At 39.4% G+C, this 24123-nt stretch overlaps 1 protein-coding gene across 4 annotated transcripts in view; it reads right to left on the reverse strand.

Annotated features, from left to right (window-relative positions):
- LOC138753443 (ena/VASP-like protein) overlaps positions 1-24123 on the reverse strand; it is a 161120-nt gene that overhangs the window by 48661 nt on the left and 88336 nt on the right. For all 4 annotated transcript variants that reach the window (XM_069916444.1, XM_069916447.1, XM_069916446.1 and 1 more), the window contains 2 exons: positions 13681-13849; positions 4093-4270 (listed from right to left, as the gene is read on the reverse strand). In XM_069916444.1, the coding sequence (XP_069772545.1) occupies positions 4093-4270; positions 13681-13849 (347 nt within the window). The remainder of the gene's footprint in view (positions 1-4092; positions 4271-13680; positions 13850-24123) is intronic.

A 24123-nucleotide genomic window follows, 5' to 3' on the forward strand; every position in this document is an offset into this window, starting at 1 on the left:
CCAAATATAAATAATAAAAAAGTGCTACTATTATAAAAATGTAAGTGATTGCCCCAATGAAGACTTTCTTTTTTTTAAAACCCATCTGTAAGACCTGATGGTGTACAGATTTATACTGTGCAGGAGGTGGGGGTGGGGTTGGGGGGGAGGGGGCTGTTGTGTTTTGTTTTGTTAGAAAAAGTTATTTATATATATATATATATTTAAAATAGAAAATGTTGATAGGTATATTTATGGAAAAAATATTTTTAAAAAAGCCTCTATTAACCATATGTGTTTTTTTTCATTTGCACTCAAGGGTCGCAGGCTGATGACATCATTGTGATGTCATCAGCCCTCCCCTTTGGAGCCACTTTCAGCAGCAATCTTTTTATGGAGAAGGTGGAGCAACTTCACTCCACCTCTGCATTTACCCCTCAGGCTCATGGAAGATGAAACGAGTTTGACCAGTCAATCTTCCTTCGGACCTTTTATGGAGGCAAGTAAAGTGATTCATAATCATTTTTTTTTCTACTATAAAAGGGGTTACAGAGAGTGGCCAGAGCCTGGAATTTATTGCCGCGCTTGGTGGTGGAGGCAAGTACAATAGGGACAATTAAGACTCTTAGGTGTGCACATGGATACAAGAAAAAGTTATGCGCTGAGGTTGTGAAGGGTTAGATTAATACTGGAATAGATTTATATAGGTCAACACAATATTGTGGGCTGAGGAGAGAAAATATCATGAAGGCTAGTAAAGAAAGTGTGAGTGAGCTGGTGGTAAGTTACATGGGTATTGTGGTTTCATTAGGAAAGAAAAAGAGTGCTCGTTGGATTATCAAATGCAAACAAATATAGTTCACAGCTTTGAGGTGTGATAAGTGCCTTACAAGTTTATTCAAAGTTTAACCATCAGATGGGAGTGAACCATGGCTCTCAAAGATCTAAATAACACAGAAAATGAAGAGTTTACCTTGGAACTTTCATTTATTTTGGAATATTTTATTTAAAATTAACACATATTTGACAATTATAACAATTAACAAAATCATAAATCACAATATCACAGAACTTACAAATATATGGTGATTTATATACAAAAAGAAAAAGGAAAAAACCCTAAAAATCCCAACTGATTCCTAGCCTCTTTCCCCCCCCCCCCCCAACCTACCCTTACTAACCCCACTAAAACCTTATATCTAAAATATATAACATGACTATATATTGAATTGGATTGATTCAGAAGATGCTTAAGGATCCCCAAAAAAACATTCCTCTATAAAAAATCCTTACTCATTTTAGGTCATTTCACTGGTCTGGAGGACTTAAGAGAAGTATTTATAATTTTAATCCCATTATTCGAGCATATGGACTTCAAATTTGTAAAAATACAGAATATTTGTCCATCAAATTATATGTATTTTTTTCTACTGAAATACAGCTTTGAATCTCTATATGCCATCTTCTTAGTGTTAGTGAAACATATGATTTCCAAGTAAAAGCAATACATTTCCTTGCTATTACCAAAACTAATTTAACAAATTTCAATTGAAAATCTGATAAAGATAATTTAAGAGTTATATTCTCAAAATTTCCCATCAACAATAAAATTCAGGATGATGACCAGAAATTGCTGGGTCTGCATGGAATGCAAACCGCACTTCTACCAACCTGACCGGACACACCTGATCAAGGCCACTCACCCCTTTGAATGTATAAGTATGCGCTTCAAAGGACCTCTACCCCCCATAAACCGCAATGTGTACTTCATCAACATTATCGATGAGTACTCATGTTTCCTTTTTGCCATCCCCTGCCTGGACATGACTGCAGCTTTCGTCAAAAAGGCTCTGAACAATCTGTTCACCATTTTTGGATGCTCCTGCTACGTCCTCAGCGATGGGGGTTTGGCCTTCATGAGCAATAAGCTGCATCAGTATTTGCTATCCAAGGGCATTGCCTCTTGCTGGACAACCATCTATAACCACAAAGGGAATGGCCAGGTGGAGTGGGAGAATGGCACGGTCTGGAAGGCAGTACTTCTGGCCTTAAAGACCATGGGCCTCCCTGTCCCCAACTGGCAAGAGGTTCTCCCAGAGGCATTCCACACTATCCTGTCCCTCCTGTGTACAGCCACCAATAAGGCTCATTTACATTCCCCAAGAGATTGTCATCGGGAATCGCCTTACCTACCTGGCTGATGTTCCCCGGGCTGGTCCTTCTCCATAGGCACATGAGGACACATATGTATGACCTTCTGGTTGAGAGGTTCCAGCTGCACCATGCAAACCCACAGTATGCCCATGTGGCATTCTTGGACAGGTGTGAGGATATGGTATCTATCTGGGACCTGGCACATATGGGAGCATCTGGAACCCCCCCCCCCCACCAGCTGACAGGTATGACCCCTCCCCCCCCGATCTCCAGGGGCCACCTTCCCAACCCTCATCACCTCTGCCAATCTGACAGTCAATACACAACACCCCCACTTCCCTAGCCCAATCAAGAACCCCCACCAGGCCAACTGGGATGGATCAGCTGAAACTGACAGAGACCACTACGGATGCCCGGACAGTGACTTGCTGGTCACAATTCCAAATCCTGGGCAGATTGAATTTACAAGGGGTAGCTGACCACACCACACACCCTGGGATTTTCTTTAAAAGAGGGAGTGAATGTGGTGAAATCATTATTGTACATATTTGTCCTATGTAAATAATATGACCTTTCCTGGTTGACTGTGACTTCTCCCCTTTCATTCCGCCTAAAGGCTGTCATGCCACAAGCCTGCCCCCTGTGTGAGCGACCAACACAGGGATGCTGTCGATCTCTTGCTTCAGTTTTGGCAACTTCAGTCTTCGTGTAATTGATCATACATCACCCTATACAAATCGGGCTTCTGAAACTTTTTCATGTGTTTAAAAATACTTACCCTCCAAAATTAAATTAATCACCATTGAACATTATTGTTAACTGCAGCCTTTACAAACCCCCGAGACAACTCTAAAACTAACTCTTTTCTGCACAAGTACACTGACATCAAAAATCACTTGGAATCTATAATTTTATGCTTACTGAGGAAATGAAAATCAAATGTTTTTTTGTTATTTTCCATTATTGTAAATTATTTTACTCAAATTTCAGATTTATTGTCAGAGTATATGCATGACATCACATACAACCTTGAGCTTCTTTTTCCTGTGGGTGAGGCTGAATTACCACTTATTGGTAGTGCAAAAAAAAACTACTCAAAGTATACATGTAAGCAAATAAAGAACTGTAAACAAAGTGACTGTGCAATACAGAGAGAAAAAAATAAAGTGCAAAAGTAAGAGTCCTTAAATGGGTCCCTGATTGACTTTGCTGTTGAGGAATCTGATGGTGGAGGGGTAGCAATTAATCCTTAACCTGGTGGTGAGAATCTTGCAGCACCTTTTCTGATGGTAGCAGCGAGAACAAAGCGTGTGCTGGGTGGTGTGGATCCTTGATTGATTGCTGCTGCTCTTCATAGATCCAGTCACGTGCACAGTTCTTGTACTCCACTATTCCCTCAGGTTTGAACTTCGATGGCAGTGTTCCCTTTTTTTCTCAAAGGTGCGGAGGGTTTTGCCTGTGATGTCCACTACCTTTTGCAGGGCTTTATGCTCTTGTATTATTCTTTACTCACTCGTGAACTCCGTGTAATTTGATGTAATCAAACTACAAACAGACAATTTTATCAAGAAATATTTTTACAAAAAATAAAGAGAAAAATCATGTTTTAAGATGCTATCTAGATGGCTTGGTTCATAATATATCTGATGACTGCTGACATGCAAATACTTTTCTAATCAAACACAAATCCAGCTGTAATGTGTGTGTAGATGACCAAATGTGCTGAAAGCCTGAATCTTTAATGTCTTCCCTTCAATAATTTCAATGTTAAATACACAGCTTGTTCTGAATGCAGCCAAGTGGAGCTTCTGCTAAAAATGACAAATGTGGAAAGCATGCTGGGGTAGCTAAAAATAGCCAAGGTTTCAAAGCTCCTGTAAACTCTGCTGTTAACATCAACAGTAGATGGCACTCAAAGTAACTTGTTGGTCTTTGTGAAACAGAGCAAATGGTACATACCTCCATCTTGCGAGCTCAGCACATTCAACACATATGCCATTGCATTTGAAAAGGTTGTAGCTTCCTCCTTGCTTGCAAAATTTAACCCATATACCTGTCGGGCATCACGCCATTGGTGGAACGTAGGTGTAGCTTGATTGTATTTCAGTCCCTTGACAATGGAATAATTTATGACAACCTACAAACAAAATGCAAATTATATTTTTGAGAATTGCATGCATCTTTTGACTGTAAGTGTAATGCATTATTTAGTTTCAATAACCCTGCAACAATGGAAACCAATATATGCTGTAAATTAGCATTTGGTACTCTGCCTCCAGAAAACATTCCAACAATATAAAGGGCCAAATTGCAATGATTCTGGATTGTACTTCTGATATCAGATGCTCTCGCACAAGTCTTGGATTTGCGTGGAGTCTTTTTAAGTCTGGGACATGCTAAGCTACTGATGGTAGCACATATGGCACTATTCATTTGCAAGAGGGGAGAGCCTGGGATTTAACAGCATTATAATGGGGGATCTGAGCTTTTGCCATTGGTATTAGACAACCCGTTCACTATCTTAGAGATTCTTACCCTGGGGATTACGAGCGAAATTGTTTAATTTATTTTTTAGTAATTAAAAAAAAAATGCTTTCATTAGTTTTAATTGATACTTTTAAACATATACAGAAATGTAAATTGATTTTAAACAATTAAAGTATTAGCAATTAAATTTAATTCTAAAATTTGTCCACTTTCAAAACGTGTTTTGAAAGTGGATAAAGTTCTAACTCAGGTTTGCCACCTTCTGGCAAAGGTAGCTGCGTTTCTCCGAGTTTGGGGTAATATGCTCAGCATTTTGTCACTTGAGACCCTCAGATCACATCACATATCAACAAATGCCAGCTCAGCTCCGAGGGTCTTTTGGTGTGACCCACTGCATCCAGCCCAGGGAAGCATCAGGCCCAGAGCCAGCAGCATTCAGATGCCATAAGTACTAAGGCATGCCTAATTATAGAGGATAGGGATGCATTTAGGCATTCTTACTTGACTATTGTTTAAGGGATGAACACTGACAGCACTGAAGCGATAACTCATTCTTCTTCTTGCAAGTAGTAGCAGGGGATCTTTTACATCTCCAAGAAATTTGTGGTTACCGTTTAATGTTCATTTGAAAGGCAAGACTTTTGAGCATGTAGAACTATCCCAAGACCACACTGCGCTGTCAGCTTATACTTTTGTTCTCTAATCTTTAGAGTGGTATTTGAAAACCCGAGTTTCACTCTGAGGCAAGAATGCTATAAATTGATCTATGGCTCATACAAAAGCAAGACCGGATGATAACATTTTCATATATATTTTATGTGGCAGAAGTAGCCTGATACATATTTAGCATATAATAAAAACATGTTAAGATTAAACTAGGATGTCAAAGTTATTGAAGTAAAAGTTAAATCTACAGTGAATATTCACTGTAATGTATATTCTCATAAGATAGCCAATCATAGAAATTCATTGGCAAATGCAGAAAACATTTAATTTGGACAAATACAGTAAAAACTCAAGATCGAAGAGTTTAGTGTTACTGAATATACTGTCAGTAGTCCAGAAAAGGCCACTGATGATGCGTGAGTGCCATTGATCTGGAGGGTGTCTGGTCTGAGGTCATATATTGTAAGTGATATAGGACTATAAATGGCAGAGGTTCATGCTGCTAAGGTATTGGTGAAGTTGATAAGTTTGAAAGGTGTGGAAGTGATCACCTTGGGCTGAAGAAGCCCAAAGGAATCTAGTTGGTCAATACATTTACCCAGCCAGTTGAGAGCCACTCTAGGAGGACTATTCCTTTAAACTGAGTAGTTCTAGATCAGGCAGGGCAACTAGAACTTAGTCACAGTTGTGTTTTACAACTCTATGGCCTGGTTTTTCCTGGGGATTGGTCTTTTTTGCACACATCAGAACATAATAAATAGGAGCAGGAGGAGGCCGTCTGGCCCATCCATCCTGCTCTGCCATTCAATTAGATCATGGCTGATCTGATAATAGGCTCATCTCCACCTACCTGCCTTTTCCCCATATCCCTCAATTCCCCTATTATGTAAAAATCTATCCCCTATTATGTAAAAATCTATCCAACCTTGTCTTAAATATATTCATTGGAGTTGGCTCCACTGCTTTAATGAACAGCAAGCAAATCCCATAGATTTACCACCTTCTGGGAAAAGCAGCTCTTCCTCATCTCCCTCCGAAATCTACTACCCTGAATCTTGTGGCTATGGCCCCTAGTTCTAGTCTCCCCCACCAATGGAAACAGCTTACCTACCTCTATCTTATCCATGCCTTTCATAATTTTATGTATTTCTATAAGATCCCCTTTAAATTCCAGTAAGTACAGTCCCAGATGATAGGGCGGCACAGTTGGTGTAGCAGTTAGCGGATCACCTTTACAGCACCAGCGATTGGGACCGGGATTCAAATCTCATGCTGTCTCTAAGGAGTTTGTACATTCTCCCTGTATCTGTGTGGGTTTTCTCTGGGACCTCCAGTTTCCTCCCCCCATTCAAAACATACTAGAGGTGTAGGTTAATTGGATGTGTGACAGAGTATATAGATGTGTTTTAGGAGATAAATTGAGAAAGGTTTGTTAGAGCAGGTCACACACAAACACTTTAAAACACAGAATTTTTGCAGGAGCTTTTGCAGAGTGCTCACAGACTTCAATAATGGAGTGTTGTTTGCAGAAGGCAACAAATGCAACAACATGCAGTCTGGAAAAAGATAATTTACTATCTGGAAGGTCATGTGATCTTTGCAGGCAGAGAGGAGAAAAAACAGGCTTTGCTCTCGGAGTCGGAGGGAGACAGAGAAAGAGAGGTTCCAGAGTGTTACAGCCAGCAGATAGTAGCTAGGATTTTGACAGGACTAGCTGGCAAGCTTTTGGAAGATGGCCTAGTCAAAGACCTTGTGGTTTATGCAGGAGGAGAGGACTGGCTGTGTGGTTTTGAAGAAACAGAAAGGAACTCTGTGGTGACCTGAAAGAAAGAGGCTATCATCTGGAGAACCCTGAAGGGGGCAAGTTTCGACAGCAAGACACTGGAGTGGCTGATTAAAAAGGAATCAGTTGTGGATGTCTTGGAACAAGAAAACTCTCTGAAAACCAACAAGAACCTTCCTGAGTGGTAACCATTTACCTATTAAACACCAAAGCCTGGTGAACTTTATTAATGTTAAATTCTGTGCACAGTATATGAATTGCCTGCAACCAGTGAGATTGAACTGTGAACCAAAGAACTTTTCTGAACTTACACACACATTACACACATGTGTGCTTAGAATTAGAAGGGGGTTAAGTAGGTTAAGTGAGTCAAAAGAGATAAGTTAAAAGTTTGATGCTATTTTCATGTTCAAAGATAATTAAAAGCAACTTTTGTTTAAGTAATCCTTTGTCATGGTGAATATCTATTGCTGCTGGGTTTTGGGGCCCTGTGGACCCGTAACAGGTGTAAATGGGCAGCATGGACTCATTGGCCGAAATGGCCTTTACCATGCTATATGTCTAAATTTAAAACAAAAGACAGTTTCTCCTCATAGGTGAACCCACTCATCTCTAGAATCAAATTGGTAAATCTTCTCTGCACCTCCTCAAGTAAGGAGGCCAGAACTGTACGCAGTACTCCAGATATGGTTGCAATAGTATCTTGTACAGTTGCAGCATTACCTCCCTGCTCATAAATTCAATCCCTCTTGCAATGAAGGCCAACATTCCATTTGTCTTCTTGATAGCCTGCTGCACCTTCAAGTCAACCTTTTGTGATTCATGTCAGCACAGCTCTGCCCCTATCCTGCTTGGACATTTGTCATGCCAACAGTTCCACTGTAGACTGGCCAAGAATACTCAGGACAGCACCATCTCTTAAAAATAGGGGAAGCAAGTGGAAACTGAGAGGAATGCTGCGATGTTGCAACTGGAGACTGTATGAATCTCCCCTCGTTGCCTACCTAGTTATTAGGGTCTAATCAATACAGAGTCTGGGATTGGGGATCCACCAAATACAGGACCTCAGGTCTACACAATCTGAATGGGCCCAGGAACAGGGATAGTGCAGTTTGATACTCAAGGACCAGAGATCTGGGACCATATAGGGTCTGGTCTGATGTTCTGGTCCCCAAGTCCAGATCTATGTCCTTGTTCAATTTTAGTCCCAGATATAATTAATCATTAATGTTTTTGAGTCTGTATTGGAGGGAAAAAATTATTCAAGGTATAAAACAACAAAGGAGAAATTGTGCATGGAACAGCATGCTGGCAAATCAGCAATGCAATAGGTAGCCAGTGGGTGGCGCGATTTATCCTGGACACCAGCAGAATTGTAGTCCACTCACAAAAACAGAGATTTTCTGCTTAGCTGGGCTAGGCTGCTCCGATACTGGTCCACTCACCTTTCTAGACCTGTACCCATCAGTACAATGCTACTCACTGTAGGTTTTGAAAGTTGTCAAATTAAAAGTTAAATAATATTGATATCTGTCAAAACTCCCAGATAAAAATTTCACTGGGGAAGCTCATGAAATTTTTATACTTTAAATTCTATGATGGAATAATACTTCCATAAGATTTTTGATAAATCAGTTTCATGTTTCAACTGCAGTCCAAAGTGCTATTAAAACAAAATTAATTAAAAGCAGAACTGCATATTTAAATACAATTAAATGACAGAACTTTCATACACTAGTTTCACAACATATAGTTCAGGCTATATTTAAAAAAAGAAAAAAGGTTAGGACTCATTTGAAATTGGTTACATTATGACAATATATTCGTTATTAAGATGCCTTCAACTTGGCTTCTTGAATTATATCTACTATTTTGTGATTAGTATTAGCACAGCAAAAAGTTAAATATAAAATGGTTATAATACTGGTAGGTACAGGTTTGACACAACAAAGCAATTCAATAAAAGAGAAAATGAGGAGTCAGAAATAATCTGAGTGAAAGTGAGCACAGGGTGGAAATTGGCAGTTGCAACTCTTCAATTGCTGGGTTTCTCTGTCTGCCTCATCAGATAGATTTTCCACCAATCTCCATTACAAACCCACAGTTCCCAAGTTATTTTGACAGAACATATTCCTACTCTGCTTCCATGTTCTTTCTCCATCATATCTGCTCTAATACCAAGGCTTCCTTAACCATAGCTTATCCAACATAAAAGGTGACAGATCTCTCAAAAGAGCATCTCATCTTTTTCCTTCACCTCTGCTCTCACCTCCCTCTCCACCCAGTCCGAGCAAGGACAGAGTTCAGTCAGATTCCTTCACCCATCTTTCCCATCAGCAAGCCAATGGACCAAATACTTTACAACCTCTTGATCTGCTTATCCCCTTAGCAACCTGGCTATACCTTTTTCAGAGATATTCCATTTGCCTTTTCTATCCCTCCACACCTTCTCTGCATCTTAAAACTAATTTGATCTCTCTTTCCCAGTTCTGACAGATGTTAATTGTTCCCCCATCCGCATATGACAATTTGACCTGCTATGTTTCCAGCATTATGTCATTTGTTCACATTTACAACATATGTAATGGTTCTTATTTTCTATTTACTTGTAAACGTGAAACATGGATTTGTTCTCGGTTTTAACAGTTTAATTGGAGGATAACTTATTAAATGGCAAGCTCAACAATTACTGTCTGTGTGAAAACACCAGTGAACTAAATGGTTTGCTGGGATATTTAAGAGGACTGATACAGGTCAACCATATTGTTCAGAGTGAAACACAAAAGTTTGCAGATGCTGTGATTGTAGTAAAAACACACCGAAATGCTGGAGGAACTCAGCTGATCTTGCAGCATCCATAGGAGATAAAGATATAGTGCTGACATTTCAGGGCTGAGCCCTTCTTCAAGGAATAAGGAAAGAGGATATTGTTCAGAATTGGAATCACATTTTTAGGCAAGACTGGATAAGTTCAGTAGATTTCCTTCCCTGGATCCTGTGAGTTTAGTACTTTCACAGTCACTATTTACTGACACTAATGTATTATTTCATTTGATTGACTGAATTTAAATTCTTTAATACTACAGTGGGATTTTAACTCAAGTCTCCACATCAACTTGCAAGCCTCCTAGTAATTATTACAGTAGTAGAACTCTTATGCTACCATAAACAAAATAGGAATTTGTTTAATGTGCAAATAGTTTTGCTACTACTCTGAACACTTCAAAAAATATTGCATGATTAAATTAATGTGCCTTTTTATCTCATAGCTCATTATGTTAATCATCTATGAAAACCTGAGAATCTCATAGCAAAAGCTCTGAAATATATTTTCAGCTTGACACCTTAGGATTCAAGCAAATAACTACCAGGCAACATTTTAGCTTTTTCAGTGTTTAAATATTTTCTTCTATCATTTTGTTATGCTTTTTGAAAGATATTTTACATTGCTTACCAATGTTACAGGCTAGGAGGGCTGTACAAAAAGAGGTATTGAATCAGTGTACAGGAGGGAGATTGAAAACATGGCTGATTGGTGCACTAACAACTGGCACTCAATGTCACCAAAACCAAGGAGCTGATTGTGCACTTTTGGAAGGGGAAACCAGAGGTTTACAATCCAGTGATCATAGGGGGAATCAGTGGTAGAGAAGATGAGCAAATTTGATTTCTTGGGAGCCACTATCTCGGATGACCTTTCTTGGACCCAACATCTTAATGTAATTGTGAAGAAAGCACATCAGTACTACTTCCTCACGAGTTTGTGGAGGTTTGGTATGACATTGAAAACTTTTGCAAACTTCTACAGATGTGTAGTGGAGATTGTGCTAACCAGCTACATCATGGACTGGTATGGATGTACCAATATCTCTGAGCAGAAAGTGCTGCAAAAGGTAATGGACACAGGCCAGTATATCACAGGAAAACTCTCCTCACCATCAAGAAAATCTACATGGAACATTGATGTTGTAGATCTACACCACCCATGCTCTGTTCTTACTGCTGCCATTAAGAAAGAGATATAGGTGCCACAAGACTCATACTGTTCAGGAACAGCTGGTACTCCTCCACCATTAGATTCCTAAACAACAAACTCAGAGATTCATTTAAGGACTCTTACTTGCACATTCTTTATTACTAATTTTTTTTCTGTTTTACATAGTCAGTTTATTTATATTTTTTGTTACATTTCTCTCTTTTGTATGTTTATCTTCTCTTGAGTACAATATTGTGCACCATCAATAAGTAGAAATTCTACCTGGTCTGCAGGACAAAGAATCTCAGGGATGTCAAGTATGTATTCTGTCAATAAATCTGAATTTTGAACATATTTTGAGTGTGATGTTCCCTGAACCAGGAAATGGTGTACAATATTGGCGAACCTTAGTTGGCTGTTTTAATTTATGGATTTTTGTGCAAAATTTTGCTTCAGGGTAACATTTATTTCTTATTTTATCAACAAAGAAATTAATATTGAACAATGAAGAAGGTTATCTGAGATTACAAAAGGATCTAGATGAACTAAGAAAGTGGGCCAAGAAATGGCAGATTTCGAAGACCCCTTCCACCCTGGACACAGAATTTTTCAGCTGCTCCCTTTGGGAAAGAGAAACAGGTGTATCAGAGCCAGCACCACCAGATTGAGAACAGCTTCTTCCTACAAACAGTGAGAATGCTGAACGACAAAGGAACTGCTCACACTAACCATCTGAGACTTTCATATTCGTGAAACAGTATTTATTTATTTTTATATATCAATACTTGTCCTGCATACATATTGCTTCTCTAAATGTGTGTTATGTCTGGCTGCGTGTTTTGCACCAAGGATCAGAGAACACTGTTTTGTCAGGTTGTACTTGTGCAATCAGATAACAATGAACTTGACTTAACCTTAACCTAAAAGTGGTGATACAGGCAGGTAGGATGGAGAAGAAGGTGTTTGGCATTCTTGCCTTCATAGTTCAAGGCATTGCATATTACAGATATGCAAAATGTTGATGAGACCACTCTTGGAGTGTTATTCATGGTTCTGATCACCCATCTTATGGGAAGATATTAAGTTGTAAATGATGCTGAAGAGATGCACAAGAATGTTACTAGGGTTAGTTTTTCAGAAGAGACCTGATAAACTGGGATGTTTCTCCTTGGAGCATAGGAGGCTGAGGGGGGACCTTAAAGAATCATGAGGGGCAAAGATAAGCTTGGACTATCTCTAGCAATATTCTCCCCTTCATTGAGACTAAAGAAGGATGAGGTGATAAAAACTATATCAAGCTGTTGAAATGTGATGGGGGTGGACAGATGGTGGGAGAGGTGGAGAGACAGGTAGAGGGAGAGTTCTCTACATGTGCAAGAGATAGCACCAATGTAGCAGAGGAAGAGTTGGGGAATGTTACCCAGTAAGCTTGGACATACCCAACAAAAAGGCGGACACAGCTGGGACAATTGTGTGTGTCCATGGCTACCCCCTCCTTTAACACCTCATTGTTTGTTCAAAATTCTAGTATCTGCAATATTTGTGTTTCTCACAGTGTGATTGGCACATAAAAGGTCATTGAGTAAAGAAAGGTTATCTCATATTATGTTTGAATACAGCTCCAATAATGTTCAGTCCTGGTTCAATGGCAGCTTTGTATGATTATTACAGAAACGTTCCTAAAGTGTTAAAATTACTTCAATTTCAACAAGCAGTGCTTTGAAAAACCTACAAACAATTCTTTCTGGATTTGAATTCCATATATTCTGCTTACACCTAATGGCCCCCAATTTACATCCATAGAAATTGCAGTGATTAATGGCACCTTCAATTATTTCTGATGCAATAGCAGCTTCTCACTTTATTTTTACTTCGAATCTACTGCATAATTTTCAGAATAATTTTAAGGAAAACATAAGAAATGTCTCCTTGCCCATAAGTGAAACAGTCTATTAAACTTGTGAAGTTGTCTAATCAACTGGATAATTTGTTGATGGTTGTTTCTAGAATACTTCAATAATAAACATTTTAGCAAATATTTTCAGATAAACATGCTATTCAAATGCAAACATAAATAAAATGGCAACTTTCCAATGATCTTTGCCAGCCCACAAGCCTAAATACTGTTCAGTTTTATGTTGATACTTATACAGGGAAAGTATAGTTTCTTGTTTAAAAATGTACATTAAATGAAGAATTGCTCTTTTCAATTAATAAGCATAGAGCTTATTTATACAGAATATTAGTGAGGAACTACATGCATATTTAAAAGGGAATGCAGTGGCAAATAGGCCTTCAATATAATGACAATGTGATATGAGAACGTGAAGGCTTCCCATTGTGTTTTGAGATGTCCTTGCTATATACAACAAACAGAAGACATTGTTGAAATTAGTACCAGAAATTCCTCCAAATATTCTCAGAACATACACTATTTTGCCTGGAAATGGCTTCCAGCACAATTAACAGGCACACAGTAGCTCTTGTGAAAAGTAAGCATAAAGAAAATTAGCAAGTGGACCTACTTTCTAGAGAAATGTTCTTAATTAAGAATACATTCAGGATTGTTGCAAATTTGATTGAGTCAACAATCTAAAAAGTGACTGTGTAGACTAAGTTAATTATTTCTACCTACTTGTTGGTCCTGTAATTTCATTCCGACAACTCTGAAGGTGTTATTGGAGGTGTTGTGATAGATATTAACTCTGCTGAATCCTTGTTGTCCAGGTCTCGCTGGAATCCATTTTTTGCTTGAATCATCATAGACCATAACCGAAGCACGTGCTTGGCAGATGCTCTGTTCACTGAAATGAGGAATGAATGACAATTATACTAAGGAATTAGCCCAACCAAATAGCAATAAAAATGAGTGTTGGTGTGTTTCTCTGGAATACTTTTACAGGGCAGCAAGGTTGGCGTAGCGGCTAGCACAACGCCTTTACAGAACCAGTGATCGGGACTGGGATTTGAATCCCGTGCTGTCTGTAAGGAGTTTGTATGTTCTCTCCACGTCTGTGTGATTTTTCCCTGGAATTCTAGTTTCCTCCCACTGTTCGAAACGTACTGGGGGTGTAGGTTATTTGGGTGCAAATTGGGTGGCACGGACTCATGGACTAAAATGGCCTGTTACTGTGGGATCTACTAAATTACACAAATGAAAATTTTTTAAAAAAGCAAGTGTCTGCAAAGTTCGGGTTGTTTGTTGCAAAATGATAAATAAGGGTTTACTCATTATAAACAACAGCTACAGTGAGAACATGAAATCTAGGTTAATACAAATACCAACTCAACCAAGCTTACTTGCAAAACTTTTAAACACAGATACACCAGTAAACATTGATGTGAAAGTTATAGTGAATAAATAAAAGTGGAAGGGACTCAATCAGGCAGCATTCATGGAGAGAAACAGTTAGTCAACATTTTCTCTCGGGAACCATTGTCAGGACTAAATTGCAAAGAGGCTCTCTGTCCTTGGGAAGAAACTGGAACTCCCGGTTGCCAGCCATTTTAATTTCTAGAATGTTGTAATGGAAGATTTAAATCATGTTTTTTACTTTTGCAGCCTTTGCTTCTGCAAGGCTGAGAACCTGCTTGTTTTTTTAGAATCAGCAGACATAAGCTAAATTCCACCGATGGGCCAGAGATGCAGTTATCTGACGAAAGGACATCTGTGTACCAAGAACATTTAATCTTCCTGCTAGTTTTGGTCACAGACTGTCAGAGGCCTAGCCTTGATGCAAAATAAACCATTGTATTCAAAGTGATAATCTGAAAATTATGTTATTCGATAGAAGCCTAAGCATGCTAGCTTGCTCGCTTATCTTTCTTACTGTGCTGGGAATAGGTGCTTGGGTAAGCAGTTTTTGGGTAATATAAGTCATGGTCCCGCTGCTGAAGTTTGAGACTCTCCAAGAGGTGGCAACATCTCTCAGCAAGAAGAAGAACTTCTAGAGTCCAGCCAACGTCCCAGTCGGGGGGAGGTGGAGAAGCTGCTACTGGCGCCCCGACAATCTACTACAAGTGTGCAGTCGTTGCCTCGCTTCGGCAGTTGGGACCAATCCAGGCGTTGATAAATATAGTTGGGAAGGGCTAGCATATTGTAGTTTGAAATCAGCTTTTGAATTTGTAATAAACATTTGTATAAACTGAACTGCTCTCGGTGTGTGTGTCTATTTTCTTTCGGTAGCTCAAACACTGTGACCAATCTAAAATGAACAAAGTGAGAGGTACAAGTTTACCCAGGACAAATGTCTATGAGATGGCTTTTAGAGTAGAGAGTGTTGAGCCCACTAGGATTGGGTGTGGTGTAATGTACCAGAGGTGATTAGAGAGCTTAGAGTTAAAAAAAAAACCATTAGGGGGCTGTAATCACAATATTAGTGAGTTTAATTTGAGGATTAACAAGGAGAAATTAAAGTCAGAAATGTTAGTATTTCAGTGGAGTACAGGGAATTACAGTGGCATGGAAGAGGGACTGGCCAATGTAGATTGGAGGGAGCACTAGTAGAGAAGACAGCAGAGCAGCAATGAATGGAGTTTTTGTGTAAGAAATGAGGAAGGGGCTAGACAATTATCTACCAAAATTGAGGTACAATTTGAATGGAAAAATGTCACAAGGGAAGTCAAAGCCAATGTGAAAACAAAAGAAGGAAGCAAAATTAATGGGAAGATGGAGGATTGGGAAATTTTAAAAAACTTGAAGGTAACTAAAAAAACTCATAGGAGTGAAAATATGAAGTGTGAAACTAGGCTAGCAAATAATATCAAAGAGGATACAAAAAGCTTCTTCAAGTATATAAAGCTTTTTCTAGTATATAAAGAGTAAAAGAGAGATTAGAGTCAGTAAAGAATTACTAGAAAATGATTCTGGAGAAATAATAATGGGAGACAAGCAGATGGCAGTGGAACTAAATGAGTATTTTGCATCAGTCATCACTGTGGAAGACATTAGCAATGTGGCAGATATATCAGGGAAGGGAAGTGAGTGCAGTTACTATTTCAAGGCAGAAGGAACTCAGAAAGTTGAAAGGTCTAAATGTGGCTACATCTTCCAGACCAGATGGATTGCACCCTAGGTTTTTGAAAGAATTATCTGTAGAAATTCTGGAGACATTGATAATGATCTTTCAGGATTCAGTAGAATCTGCTATGGTCCCGGAAGAATGAAAATCACAAATGTCACCCTATTCAAATATGGAGGGAGGCATCAGAAAGGAAATTATCAACTGGTTAGCCTGATGTCAATGGTTGGGAAGATGTTGGAGTCAATTGTCAAGATAGGCCAAAGCCTATCTTGTCATATGCTTAAAGGAAAATCTTGCTTGACATACCTACTGGAATTCTTTGAAGAAGTGACAAGCAGGCTAGATAAAGGAGATGAAATGGGTGTTGTGCCTTTAACAGGTGCCACACATGCGGCTTCTTAACAAAATAAGAGCACATGGTATTGTAGGAAACATACCACACAGGGGTAGAGCATTGGTTGATTGGTAGGAAGCAGAGAATCTGAATACAGGGATCATATTCTGGTTGGCTGCCAGTTGCTAATTGTGTTCCACAGGGGTTGGTGTTGTGGTCACTTTTTAAAATGTTGTATATTAATGATTTAGAATGGCTTTGTGGTTAAGTTTGCAGATGGTAGATGGAGGAGCAGGTAGTGCTGAGGAAACATTGAGGCTGCAGAATGACTTTCACAAATTAGAAGGACGGACAGAGAAGTGGCAAATTAAATACAATAATGGAACTTATACAGTCATGTACTCTGGTAGAAAAAATGGGCAGACTATTTTCTAAATGGGGAAAAAAAAATGAAAACACTCAGATGCAAAAGGACCTGGGAGTCTTCATGCAGGAGACACTCAAGGTAAACTTGATTCCAGGAATGTAAGGGTTATAAAATGAGGGGCGTTTGACAGCTTTTTGGCTGTACTAGTTAGAATTTAGGAGAATGATGGGGAATTTCATTGAAACATTTTGAATATTGAAAGGCATGGACAGAATATATGTAGAAAGGTGTTTCCCATGGTGGGAGAGCCTCAAACAAGAGGGCACAGGATTGAATGGCATCTGCTTAGAACAAAGATGCGGAAGAATTTCTTTTGCCAGAGGGTGGTAAATCTGTGGAATTTGTTGGCACAGGTGGTTGTGGAGACTAGATTATTGGGTGTATTTAAGACAGACATTGATAGACTCCTTTCTTTCTTTTTCAATCTTTTTATTATTATTATAATTTATAAACACATACAGTTCAAAGAGATAAAAAAAAATACATAGTAAGCAATGAATTAATACAGAGATATTAAACAATAATATTACAGAATAAAAATATATCATTAAAAAAATTTTTTTTAATCAGTTTAGGGTGTGAACTATCTCTAAAAAAAAGATATAATTAATAACAATATATGAAAAAAGAGAAAAAAAAACCCAAAAAAGAAGAAAAAACAAATCTGAATTTAAAAAAAACTTTAAAAAAACCTACAGATATAGCTAAACCACGCCGATCACTCCGATCTCATCTTACAGCCCAATTATCATACATAATCATAGAAAGAAAACAGAGCCAGATCAACTCACCACAAATGAAAATATTGAATAAATGGTCGCCAGGTTAACTCAAACTTAGAAGGGGATTCATAGACAGAGTTTCTAATTTTCTCTAAATTTAAACATAGTATAGTTTGGGTAAACCATTGGAAAACAGTGGGAGGATTTACCTCTTTCCAATTTAATAGTATAGATCTTCTAGCCATTAGTGTAAGAAAAGCAATCATACGATCCGCAGGAAGAGATAAATAAGTCAAATCTATCATAGGTAATCCAAAAATTGCAGTAATGGGATGTGGTTGTAAATCAATATTCAAAACAGTAGATATAATGGAAAAAATTTCCTTCCAATAATTCTGTAAAGAGGGACAGGACCAAAACATATGTGTAAGGGAAGCTATTTCCAATTGACATTTATCACATATAGGATCGATATGAGAATAAAAGCGATGGAGTTTATCTTTAGACATATGAGCAACTTTAAACTGTATTAGTGAATGTTTTGCACATAGAGAAGAAGAGTTTACCAGTCGCAGAATTTTATTCCAATTTTCATTAGAAATATGAAGGTTGAGTTCTCTTTCCCAATAATTTTTAAACTTTTCAAAAGTCCCAGAATTTATTTTTGTAATTATATTATATAATTTAGATATCACACCTTTTGGAGGGAATTTTGAATATAATATATCCTCTAAAACAGTCGTAGTCTCCCGATTAGGAAAAGAGGGTAAAGTCGAAACTAAGAAACTCCTAATCTGCAAATATCGAAAGAAATGAGATCGAGGTAAATCATATTTCATGGATAATTGTTCAAATGACATGAAAGAGTTATCCAAGAATAAATCCGAAAAGCATGTATACCTTTAACTTTCCAGAGTAAATAAGCTTGATCAATTAGAGAGGGATGAAAAAGGAAATTTAGTACAATAGGAGTTTCCAAGATAAAATGACTTAGGCCAAAAAATCTCCGGAATTGAAACCATATACGTAGTGTATGTTTAGCCATTGGATTATCAATTTGTTTATATAATTTAGTAAGAGTAAAAGGGAGAGCAGCTCCCAAAATAGAGCTAATTGAAAAATTTTGTATCGGTTTAATTTCTAAATTTACCCAATGGGGATTTAGAGATAATTCTGAATAATTCAACCAATACCTTAAGTAACTAATATTAATTGCCCAGTAATAAATTCTAAAGTTGGGTAATGCCAACCCTCCCTCTAGTTTAGATTTCTGTAAATATTTTTTCCCCAATCTAGGATTCTTGTTTTGCCAGATATACGAGGACAATTTAGAATCGACCTTATCAAAAAAAGATTTAGGAACAAAAATAGGTATAGCTTGGAATATATATAAAAATTTAGGTAAGATCATCATCTTAATAGCATTAATTCGGCCTATCATGGATAGGGATAATGGTGACCAATTGGTAAGTAAACTGCCGATCAGGTCCAATAGAGGGAAAAAATTAGTCCTAAACAAATCTTTATGTTTTTTAGTAATCTTAATCCCTAAATATATAAAATGGTCTCTAGCTATTTTAAAAGGTAAACTATCATAAATAGGGACCCATCCATTAAAAGGGAATAATTCACTTTTATTTAAATTCAGTTTATATCCCGAAAAATTACTAAATTGGGCTAATAAAGATAAAACTGCAGGAATAGAATTTTCAGGATTGGATAGATTCCTGATTAGTCAGGGCATTAGTTATGGGGAGAGGCCTGGCAGTGGGGCTGGGTGGGAAAATGGATCAGCTCGCTCATGATTAAATGGTGGGGTGGACTTGATGGGCTGAATAGCCTATTTCTGCTCCTATGCTTTAATGGTCTCAAGTTATGGGAAGAGCCAGGGGCATTTAGATGTCAGCATTTTGAGGCCTAGGCCTACAATATAGAACATGGAACAGTATATTTCTGCTCTTATATTTTAATGGTCTCAAGTTATGGGAAGAGCCAGGGGCATTTAGATGTCAGCATTTTGAGGCCTAGGCCTACAATACAGAACATGGAACAGTATAGCACAGGAACAGGTTCATCAGCCTATGATGTTCGGGCCAGTCATGATTGAATTTAAATTAATCCCATCTGCCTGCACAGGTGCTAAATGACCTTGCATTCCCTGCTTGCTCATGTGCCTGTCTAAATGTTGCTATCCCTCCTGCTTCTGGGCACCTTGCACCCTCATGTTAAAATATGCTCCTCACATTTCCTTCAAACTTTCCCCCTCTCACCTTAAAGTGAAAATTCCACCATGGTTAAAAAAAAAAACTGGCAAACAATTACCCCATCTATGCCTCCCAAAATTCAAAAACCTTTTATCAGGTTGCCCCTCAACCTTTGATGCTCTAGACCACCATCCTCAACAGGGATTGTACAGCCTCTCTGTGGGCCACAGTACATTTAAGGGGGCCATGGACTGAAATCATAAAATATTTTTTCATATTTTTATGTAGTCAGTAGGAGGGAAGTACAGAAGAAACCAACTAAATTACTGCTTTCCAGAGAAGGGGGCCTGTAAACTTTGAGCAGTCCAAAGGAGACAATGGCTAAAAAAAAATGGTTGAGAAAGACTGCTCTAGAAAAACAATCCAAATTTATCCAAAGTCTCCTTGTAGCTAACTTGTTCAAATTGAAGCAACATCCTTGTGAACCCTCTCTAAAGTCCCAATGTAATTCCTGTAGTGTGGCAGCCAGATCTGCACACAATATTCCCAATATTATAATAGGGACAAGGAACCAAGCTCAGAAGCTAATTGTGGGACTTGTGTCAGTGAGGCCTCAGCAGTGACTAATGATGGTTGCTTCTGGATCATGAGTCTAATTCCCCAACACCCCCCCCCAACCCTGAAAAACTGTTCATGAAATAATGTGCATTTGATGCTTCTTTGGCTTGGCTTTGCGGACGAAGATTTATGGAGGGGGTAAAAAGTCCACGTCAGCTGCAGGCTCGTTTGTGGCTGACAAGTCCGATGCGGGACAGGCAGACACGATTGCAGCGGTTGCAAGGGAAAATTGGTTGGTTGGGGTTGGGTGTTGGGTTTTTCCTCCTTTGCCTTTTGTCAGTGAGGTGGGCTCTGCGGTCTTCTTCAAAGGAGGTTGCTGCCCGCCAAACTGTGAGGCGCCAAGATGTACGGTTGGAGGCGATATCAGCCCACTGGCGGAGGTCAATGTGGCAGGCACCAAGAGATTTCTTTAGGCAGTCCTTGTACCTTTTCTTTGGTGCACCTCTGTCACGGTGGCCAGTGGAGAGCTCGCCATATATGCATTTGATGCTAATGTTGTGATAAATTCACTAGTGCAACTTGCATTGGCAAATAATGTCAGTGGAGTTTTCAGAGTGACACCAAATAATCAAGAAATTATTGCTATTATGTTTTGCTTTGTCCACGGTCCAAATTCAATCATGTAATGCCACAATATATAGCACCACAAAATCAAATTTTTAAGCCACCATGATTAACTTGTATTGGTACAATCATTCTGACCCTATACACAAATCATTCCATCGTCTAGCCTCCAAACAGAAACAAAAATTGCTGCCTCCATCCACCACTAAAATAAAGAACAAAAATATTTGCAGAATCACATTTCCTTAGTATTTTGGGATTCAGAAATAAAAGTCATGGCACTGAACACGTCGTCTGCATTATGTCATCACCATGGAATAGAATTTGTACGGGAGACAACTGTGAATAGCTGAAATAGCTTGTACACCTCCAATATCGTGGATAATGTATCAACCTGATTAAACTTCTCCTAAGCAGCTTCCCCAAGACAATCATAGGAATGAATTTCAAAGCCTTGTCTGGAAGTGTTTGAAATTAACAACGAGTCAACTTAAATAAAACAAATGAATTTTTATAAAAAGAATTAAGCAATGTTATTAATTTAGGAATGAATACAACAAAATCAGCAAACTAAGAAAACATGTTTAATAAAAATAGATTGAAGTTTTTCTTCATACAAAATCGTTGGCAATTGCTTTCAGACCTATTTAATACTATTCACATGATATCATTCAGACAAGGAAAAGCTTTCTCTGTATGTAAAAAATGTCTACATTCCTCTTTCTATCACCTCCTTCATTAAAATTGCTTTACATAGCTTGTATTCATAGATGCAGAAGATTCAATCTGTGAATGGCAGAATGGTTTCTTGTGATAGTACAGACCTATCACCAATGTATAGTTACAGTATCTAGAGTATGTAATGACTGTGCTTACAGCGATTGGCTGAGAGCTTAGCCACACCTACTGTCTGGGCTTTAAAGGGTTGTGTCCCTAGCCAGGTCAGATCATTCCGGACTGGTCGGCCACCTGTGAAGAGCTCCTGTCTTTTGCTAATAAAAGCCTTGGTTTGGATCAACAAGTCTTTGGCTCTTTCGACGAGCTCTACATTTCTTACATACCATTTATGTTTAAATAATTTATTTAAATCATTATGTGTGTCCAAGTTCCTCAGGGTCTTTGGAAAGTGAACATGCTGCATCTTGTTATCGAGGTTGTTCACATACTTCCAGAAGAGGATCAACGACACTGAAGTAGAGATAGTAGTCAGATTTAAGTTAATGGGGTAAACATCTCCAACAACTTGTCACGTTCCAACCATGCCAATATGATAGTCAAGAAAGCATACTAGCACCTCTACTTCTTCAGAAGCCTGAGGAAATTCACGTGTATCACTCAACAACATCTACAGATGAGCCCTCAAAAGTAACCTGTGCAGGATGCAAGACTGTATGATATGGGAACTGCTCTACCCAAGACAGTAAAAAAAAACTACAGAAAGTTGTGAACACAACTCAGGTCATCACACAAGCACACCTCCCCCCCCCCCCCCCCCCACCTCCCAACAACTCTATCTACACTTCCTGTTTTTTTTTTCTTTGGCTTGGCTTCGCGGACGAAGATTTATGGAGGGGGTAAAAAGTCCACGTCAGCTGCAGGCTCGTTTGTGGCTGACCAGTCCGATGCGGGACAGGCAGACACGATTGCAGCGGTTGCAAGGGAAAATTGGTTGGTTGGGGTTGGGTGTTGGGTTTTTCCTCCTTTGCCTTTTGTCAGTGAGGTGGGCTCTGCGGTCTTCTTCAAAGGAGGCTGCTGCCCGCCAAACTGTGAGGCGCCAAGATGCACGGTTTGAGGCGTTATCAGCCCACTGGCGGTGGTCAATGTGGCAGGCACCAAGAGATTTCTTTAGGCAGTCCTTGTACCTTTTCTTTGGTGCACCTCTGTCACGGTGGCCAGTGGAGAGCTCGCCATATAATACGATCTTGGGAAGGCGATGGTCCTCCATTCTGGAGACGTGACCCATCCAGCGCAGCTGGATCTTCAGCAGCGTGGACTCGATGCTGTCGACCTCTGCCATCTCGAGTACCTCGACGTTAGGGGTGTGAGCGCTCCAATGGATGTTGAGGATGGAGCGGAGACAACGCTGGTGGAAGCGTTCTAGGAGCCGTAGGTGGTGCCGGTAGAGGACCCATGATTCGGAGCCGAACAGGAGTGTGGGTATGACAACGGCTCTGTATACGCTTATCTTTGTGAGGTTTTTCAGTTGGTTGTTTTTCCAGACTCTTTTGTGTAGTCTTCCAAAGGCGCTATTTGCCTTGGCGAGTCTGTTGTCTATCTCATTGTCGATCCTTGCATCTGATGAAATGGTGCAGCCGAGATAGGTAAACTGGTTGACCGTTTTGAGTTTTGTGTGCCCGATGGAGATGTGGGGGGGCTGGTAGTCATGGTGGGGAGCTGGCTGATGGAGGACCTCAGTTTTCTTCAGGCTGACTTCCAGGCCAAACATTTTGGCAGTTTCCGCAAAGCAGGACGTCAAGCGCTGAAGAGCTGGCTCTGAATGGGCAACTAAAGCGGCATCATCTGCAAAGAGTAGTTCACGGACAAGTTTCTCTTGTGTCTTGGTGTGAGCTTGCAGGCGCCTCAGATTGAAGAGACTGCCATCCGTGCGGTACCGGATGTAAACAGCGTCTTCATTGTTGGGGTCTTTCATGGCTTGGTTCAGCATCATGCTGAAGAAGATTGAAAAGAGGGTTGGTGCGAGAACACAGCCTTGCTTCACGCCATTGTTAATGGAGAAGGGTTCAGAGAGCTCATTGCTGTATCTGACCCGACCTTGTTGGTTTTCGTGCAGTTGGATAATCATGTTGAGGAACTTTGGGGGACATCCGATGCGCTCTAGTATTTGCCAAAGCCCTTTCCTGCTCACGGTGTCGAAGGCTTTGGTGAGGTCAACAAAGGTGATGTAGAGTCCTTTGTTTTGTTCTCTGCACTTTTCTTGGAGCTGTCTGAGGGCAAAGACCATGTCAGTGGTTCCTCTGTTTGCGCGAAAGCCGCACTGTGATTCTGGGAGAATATTCTCAGCGACACTAGGTATTATTCTATTTAGTAGAATCCTAGCGAAGATTTTGCCTGCAATGGAGAGCAACGTGATTCCCCTGTAGTTTGAGCAGTCTGATTTCTCGCCTTTGTTTTTGTACAGGGTGATGATGGTGGCATCACGAAGATCCTGAGGCAGTTTACCTTGG

Source organism: Narcine bancroftii, chromosome 2, assembly GCF_036971445.1.
Source record: "Narcine bancroftii isolate sNarBan1 chromosome 2, sNarBan1.hap1, whole genome shotgun sequence".
NCBI lineage: Eukaryota > Metazoa > Chordata > Chondrichthyes > Torpediniformes > Narcinidae > Narcine > Narcine bancroftii.